The 7763-nt window shown below is 37.8% G+C and overlaps 1 protein-coding gene across 1 annotated transcript; it reads left to right on the forward strand.

Annotated features, from left to right (window-relative positions):
* Positions 1-1667: 1667 nt before the first annotated feature.
* On the forward strand, positions 1668-7506 carry CHDH (choline dehydrogenase; the record flags this gene model as incomplete). Its single annotated transcript, XM_084292807.1, has 7 exons — positions 1668-2418; positions 2851-3002; positions 3632-3761; positions 4406-4540; positions 5720-5862; positions 6551-6653; positions 7088-7506. 7 exons carry the CDS (start codon positions 1668-1670, stop codon positions 7504-7506), a joined length of 1833 nt encoding a protein of 610 aa, XP_084148933.1.
* Between the last annotated feature and the right edge of the window lie 257 nt (positions 7507-7763).

Below are 7763 nucleotides of genomic sequence, written 5' to 3' on the forward strand. Positions count from 1 at the left end.
AAAATTCAGGATTTGTACAGCTTATTACTGTCCTTCCTAGAGAAAAGTAAGAGAAGTATGCTTCTTCCCATATGTTCCCTGAGAGACAACTGATTTGCATTTGTGCACATACATTAAATTGTAAATAAATACAGTTCCACGTGGAAGACTTATAACATTAATTAAGGACTGCATATAATGTTGCTACAGAGTTGGGCCTTCAGGGCTTGTGTGTATTCTCACACACTGTAGAGATTTCTCTCACAAAATTGTAGAGTGTCACATGAGAGAATGAATACAGCTCTATTCCACCTTTTAGTAAGAAAAAAAAGCCATTTCAATGATTCATTAAGACACTTTTTTTTTGTGAAAATAAACATATTTTACAACAATGTGGGGCTTATAATATAAAATATTGGATAACTATGAAACTTAAGTGTAAGAAAATCAACATTAATAACCTAATTCTTTTCTGAAAAAAATAGATTTCACAAACATAATATAGTGTTGAATATGTTTCCAGGAGCAAGCTCACCTGTCTTTTTCAGATTGGCAGTACATTACAGCGTACCAGCCCCTGGAGAGATTGCTGTCCTTAGAATCCACAGCAACCCCTTAGATAGAAGCCATGGGACAGGAAAAATTAGTTTTTACAATCCAAGGATATCTATCCATTTTTCCTAAACCAAACGTAATGGTTTCAAAGGGAGAGCAAGAGAGACACACTTCAAACTGGCCAGCAGCATTGTTACTTTGGCACTTAAATGGGCTGTGAAAATCTTTGATTTAGTCCCTGCACCTGAACCCCTGGAACACACAGCTCAACCTGTGTTGCTTGCAAGGCTCACAAGAATTTATGAAGGTTAAAAATTGCAAGTTCAGCTGAGCCTCAGGATCTGATGTTACTGGATTGTAGCAGTACTCAGAGCACTCTTGCAGGGTCCCGTTTTAGTGATAGCTAAAACACGTTAAACATGGCAGAGGGATTGGAATTAGATGATCTTTAAGGTCCCTTCCAACCCAAACCATTCTGGGTAATAAGGGAGAAGCCACAGATGTACAAATTGTGCCTTTACCTATGTTACCTCAAAAACAGTAGTTTTTCAATGTAGGGATAGCGGAAAATTAATTTCACTGTTGCATGTGCCTTGTAGAGAACCATCCTGGTTTTGATCTGGCAGAACTACAGCAAGAATATTCATCGCACTGTGCTCCCAACTGAATCATGTCCATGGTTGTGAATTGGCTGTACACTACCACTGACTCACAAACTTACAGAGCAGTGTATGACATTGTTGTTTTTCTTAAATTCTCATCTACTAGAGGCAGATGAAGACAGACTTCCAAGTAAACAAAGGTGTCCATTCTTTATGGTCTTGGCAAATACTTGAAAATGTGCTGCAGGTATTCACCTGTAAAATACTGTGCCACTCAGCTGGTGCATATAATGCATCAAAAGAATAAGACAGCAACTTTCAAAGTAAATTACTGTTTTATTGGCATTGTAGTTAACCCTTAGGATAGTGAGAATGGGTGAAATATGACATTTTTACCTGAAAATGGTGGACATTTTAGAGGTCATACACTGTACTAACGCTTATGTTTTAATTAGGATTTTTTGTTTGTTTTTCTAGGACAAAACACACAATTTTGGAGAAAATACTGTAGGAGTGATGTTCTTAGTAAAGATGTTCTACTTAATCAAAGGAGTTAAATGTTACAGCCCTGTGAGTCAGATGCACAAAGTAACAGGAGCTCTGTTTAAAGCACACCTGTTAAGGAACATGTTGGGCATCAACAAATCATTCAGAATCTCACGTGCAGTGTCTCAGCTTAGTTCTGAAAAGGCAAACTCTTTTAATTATGTCATTGTTGGAGCTGGATCAGCTGGGTGTGTATTAGCCAACAGGTTGACCGAAGACCCTCTCAGTACTGTACTACTTTTGGAAGCAGGCCCTAAAGATACCCTTCTAGGTAGTAAGAGACTGATGTGGAAGATTCATATGCCTGCTGCATTAACTTACAACCTCTGTGATGAGAAATATAACTGGTATTACCACACAACTTCACAGAAACATATGGATAATCGGATTATGTACTGGCCCCGAGGAAGGGTGTGGGGTGGTTCCTCTTCTCTCAATGCAATGGTGTATATTCGTGGGCATGCTGAAGATTATAATCGATGGAGCAGAGAAGGGGCTGTAGGATGGGACTATGAACATTGCTTGCCCTATTTTAAGAAGGCACAAACACATGAACTGGGACCAGATCAGTATAGAGGTGGAAAAGGACCTCTGCATGTGTCAAGAGGGAAAACAAACCATCCTCTTCATCACGCATTCCTGGAGGCAACTCAGCAAGCTGGGTATCCCTTCACAGATGATATGAATGGCTATCAGCAAGAAGGATTTGGCTGGATGGACATGACTGTACACAAAGGTAAATCATAAAGGATTCTGTAAGGAATTTGTGTTTCTGACCCACCAGAAGTGCCTCTGAAAGCATTTTAGAATATAGATGTATAACCCGTGCTTTCAGTTGTTTGGTTTGCTGAACAGCTACTACACTCTAAATATACAAGTATTTGTTTCACAGCAGCTGGTTATCAGTCTAGGCTGTATTTCATTGAAATTTGAGTTGGCATCCAGGTCTTGATTAATAGTTAAATTTGAGAGAGTAGGTTTGCAGAATGTCACTGAGAAGTTTGTTATGTTAAAATAAAATCTTTAGTTATTATATCAAAGCACATTTGCTTTGAACTCTACAGAAGAGTGTATAAAACCTGTATAAACGTCCTAATTGGTATTGGTGAAAATCTTGAAGAATAGTTAGCATGACTATTTTGATTTTTTATGTTAATAAAAATTGTAGGTCAAAGATGGAGCGCAGCAAGTGCTTACCTTCACCCAGCCATATCCCGCCCAAATTTGTCAATCACAGAGAAGACACTTGTAACAAAAATCTTGTTTCAAGGAACAAAATCCATTGGTGTTGAGTATTTGAAAAATGGTCAAAGGAAAAAGGTAAGAGATTTTTATTTTCCAGTATAAAATACGTTATTTGAAGCAAAATTTAAAAAGACAGAAAGACGGACAGAAGGAAGGAAGGAAGGAAGGAAGGAAGGAAGGAAGGAAGGAAGGAAGGAAGGAAGGAAGGAAGGAAGGAAGGAAGGAAGGAAGGAAGGAAAAATTGTTGCAAGGGATGCTTCACTATACAAAATACAAGCTTTCTGAAACTGTTTTCTCTTCCTGTGTATGATTCCTTGTGAGTTACTTTACAGCAAGTGATATTTCAGTTGTCTTGACTGGGAGATTAACATCTCCATTGTATTTCCCTCTACAGCATTTTCAGAATTGCTTTTCAGAAATCCCAGTATTTCAGCACACTAGTCACTATATAGAGACAGTGTACAATTACAACATAGGTTCCAGCTCGAAATATTACACAACGCTCTTGTGTAACATCAAGTTATGGCTTGTCCCCTCAGACTGAAAGCTTGAACATTTCTCTTTACTGAAAGATTTGGAATAGGAAAAATGTGGGGAAAGGGTGTCTAATCTGGCTCAAAATAGTATCTGAGCAGAAGCTCTTGATGTGTCACATTCAGATCAAGCTTAATAACGTCAGGACTTTTGTGCTTGTTTCATTTTAGGCTTTTGCCAGTAAAGAAGTTATTTTAAGTGGAGGTGCCATAAATTCTCCACAGCTGCTTATGCTGTCTGGGATTGGCAATGCAGATGATCTAAAAAAACTGGGAATCCCTGTTGTTTGCCACCTTCCTGGTAATTTTATTACTTCTTTCAACCTTGTACCTTCCTAAGGAGGCAATTCAGACCATTAAATGGAATGAATCCATGAAATTTGGTTGTCTTTATGTCAAGTTGTGTGGACAGAAACTAATAGTGTTACAAATCTGTGGAAATGCACTGGTTTTAAAACGGAGCAATAACCTCCTACGGTTCCTTCACTATATTTGATAGTGGAAAATGCCTTTCTGAAAAATGCCACTGAAGCAGCATATTTAGAATTTTGGATGAGTGGTTTTGATCCACAACAGATTGCATAAGCTTCCATCGTCATATATATTCAAAGATGGAAGGAATAACATAAACTTTTCCTTTAAACTAGAAAATCTAGCACTGTATTTAGAAGTCATATCTGGCAATTTTAGAACAAGTGATATGTCTACATTTAACTTTCTATTTTCATTCTAGTTATGCTATGTTTATGTAAAACCTTGTTCTGACATGAGCAAAAGGCTGATATGACTCATGGTCTTGGTGTTAGTCATCACTGCCCTTGTAAGAGGTTAGTTTAGTTCCCATTTGTGTTGTTTTCTGGTAGCAAATGTTATTTATAATTGTTCTCTGTGAAATAACTTTTTCTTTTCTTCTCCCTCCTGCCCTATTTTTAAACATTTAACCAGGAGTAGGCCAGAATCTTCAAGATCACTTAGAAGTGTACATCCAGCAAAAGTGCACCAAACCTATCACTCTGTATAGTGCACAAAAGCCGGTTAGCATGGCAAGGATTGGTCTAGAATGGCTTTGGAAGTTCACAGGTATGAAACGAAGTATGCAATTGTTCCTCTGTTCATCACTTCTGAATTATTACAGCCTTTTGTCTGTGAATTTCAAAGTCTGTGAACCTTTATATAAATTGTTTTTCATGTCCACTAAATAATTGGATCTTCCAAATAGGCCTGAAAGATTTTTTTTTCTTACAGGTAGGAGTCTTTTAAAACTGTTATGTCTTAAGTATCAAGTGAGGTTTTAAACATTTTTTTAACACAGTTCAATCTCCTTAATTTTAAGAAAATAACCTACTTTTAAATCTTGGTGCCTGAGAAAAGCTGTTTTAAAAAATAAAAATTAAGAAAAAAATCTATTTAGAAATAGATACTGTGTAGATAAAAATGTACTGTGAATTTGTTTTTCATTATCTCACCCCAAATGAAGTATTTTGTTGTTCTGACCAGAACCCATTAGGCTTGCAGGTAAATAAGAGTGACTTCTGTTAAAAATGACACTGTAGTTTTATAATGATCCAACTGTACGTTGTATTTTAAAAAGTTTGTAAAAGTCATCATTGAAATCAGTAAAATAGTTTGGCCAAACTCAAGGACTTCATCTCCTGCTTAATCCTTATGTTAGCAGTTGATCCAAAGCGATGATTTATGCTGTGTACATGTGGCATTTTACCATGCAAGTAAATATGAACTGAGGGCTGAATCATGGTTTTAAATGGATTTGAAAATAACATAATATGAGGGGCATCGTAGTCTCTTCATCTTTTCCCTTCAGGGTAGGCGCTGGGGATGGCTCTGCCTGTTACATGTGACTAATGGGATAGTTATGCTGCATGTCATGGAGCATGCAGTGCAGTGATATCAGGATGCTGCAGCTGGTTCCCTCCACACCTGTCAGGATATTGATTACAGATCTGCCTCTGGCAGTGCTTCTGCCAGTTACACTGAGGTAACTGTAACATCCTACTCTCAAATAACTGGAATTTCCAAAATTAGATGTAGTTACAGTTACCTAGTGATTCAGAAGTAGGTGAAAGTGGTGCATATTGCTTAAATTGCAAGCTGTTCATAAACATTTGCATTCCTTGCAGTTTCCACTGTATATACATGTATACATTATAAACTATCGTAAAACAAGGGTTAAGAAGAAGTAGATTTATTGCTGTTCTGAGGTCTTGTAATGGCTTTTTCTCTCTCATTTACACTCTCTAGGTGATGGAGCCACTGCCCACTTAGAATCTGGTGGGTTTATTCGAAGTGAGCCAGGAGTTCCTCACCCTGACATTCAGTTCCACTTTATTCCTTCTCAGGTGGTTGATCATGGTCGCGTTGCTTCAACAATGGAAGCTTACCAGGTGAGTTTTTGAAGAGCATATATTTGAAGAGTAATGTTCTGTAGCAATTAGCAAGTAGTCTTACCGTTTAGTATAATCATCGCTAATTTGGCTATATACAGGAAAATACCTTTTTCATTATTACACAAAGAGTTGGCTTAACCTACACTGGGGAAAAATACAGGCTTATTATTTGATATTGCTACCAAAATTATGTTGCTTTTTATCTCTGAGAAAATATTTAAGTATTTGCACTACTGAGGTGCCATAGTGCTGTTCATTAGGATACCATTGTGCTAGATGCTGTACAAAACTAACCCAAGGTGTTCCCTGTTCCACTGCAGTTTAGGCAGATGCCTTTAGAAAGGGCATTGGAATAGGCTGCCCAGGGAAGTGGTTCAGTCACCGTCCCTGGAGGTCTTTAAAAGACGTTTAGATGTAGAGCTTAGTGATGTGGTTTAGTGGAGGACTTGTTAGTGTTAGGTCAGAGGTTGGACTAGGTGATCTTGGAGGTCTCTTCCAACCTAGATGATTCTGTGATTCTGCAAATTTATATAAAATGGAAAAATATTCATACTTCGACTTTTTTCATTATCTTCCTTTAACATTTACAGTTGCTTAATTTGTAAAATCTTGAAAAAAAAAATCACACTGAATTTGGAAATATGTCTGTTGGGATTGTGTCATGAGCATGGTGTGGCTGTTGCAGGTCCACGTGGGACCCATGAGGAGCACAAGTGTAGGCTGGGTGAAACTGAAAAGTACAAACCCAAAGGACCATCCAATCATTGAGCCTAACTACATGTCCACAGGTAAAAGCAGCCTCTCCTTCATCTGATTAATGCATTTTGTGCCAGTAGCAGAATTTCACATCTACTCAACACCAGTTCAGAAGTGATAGTTGGTGCCTTGTTATTTAATTTTAAAGTCAGTTAATATCAAAGAGGCCTCTGTGCAAAGCACTGTATAAACCTACAGAATTCTGCACTGCAGATGCCGTCAGAGTTCTTAACATTTGCCTGGGTTATGTTCATTTCTTCTCCTTATTCCCTTTTGAGAGTGTGCCAGATATGTAGCAATTTTGCTCACAGTGAATGTAAATATCTGTGACTTTAAAAACTGTTTGGCTTTATTTTGGCCTTCAGCAATGAGTGGGAGACGTCCCCTCCAGTCTTCCTTCTTTGATGCTATTTTTTTCTGTTATATAAGAGTGCACTTACAGTCCTCTTATTTTCTTTCCTTACAGAAAGAGATATTTGGGAATTCCGCCAGTGCGTCAAGCTGACCAGGGAGATCTTTGCTCAGAAAGCTTTTGAAAAGTTTCGTGGCCCTGAAATTCAACCAGGAAACTATGTTCAGTCTGACAAAGAAATAGATGCTTTCGTAAGACAGAAGGCTGATAGTGCTTATCATCCTTCCTGCACCTGTAAAATGGGTCAGCTTTCAGATAGCACCGCTGTAGTTGATCCCCAAACAAAAGTAATTGGTGTTGAAAATTTGAGAGTAGTAGATGCCTCAATAATGCCCAGTATTGTCAGTGGGAATTTGAATGCCCCAACTATTATGATAGCAGAGAAAGCTGCAGACATAATTAAGGGGCTTCCGTCACTTCAGGAGAAAAATGCTCCTGTATATAAGCCCAAGACCTTAGAAACACAACGATAAACAATGCTGTCATCCTTTCATACTTTTGCCACTTAATCAGCATGTTGGTGTGTCATACTGGACAAGCCAACCAAATAAAAGCTATGCAAAACAACACGTTATATTAAAGTAACCATTAATTTGATCCATTCTCTTATAGAAGATTATCTAATCAGTTTTTTAACCAGTTGGCTTGAGTTTCATTTTAATGAACTTTTCATGTGTGCTATTTTGAAAACCCTTATGGTATGCCTTGCTATTTAAAGGAAGCATTTTAA

Source organism: Netta rufina (genome assembly GCF_964035555.1).
Source record: "Netta rufina genome assembly, chromosome: 10".
In the NCBI taxonomy this organism is placed as follows: domain Eukaryota; kingdom Metazoa; phylum Chordata; class Aves; order Anseriformes; family Anatidae; genus Netta; species Netta rufina.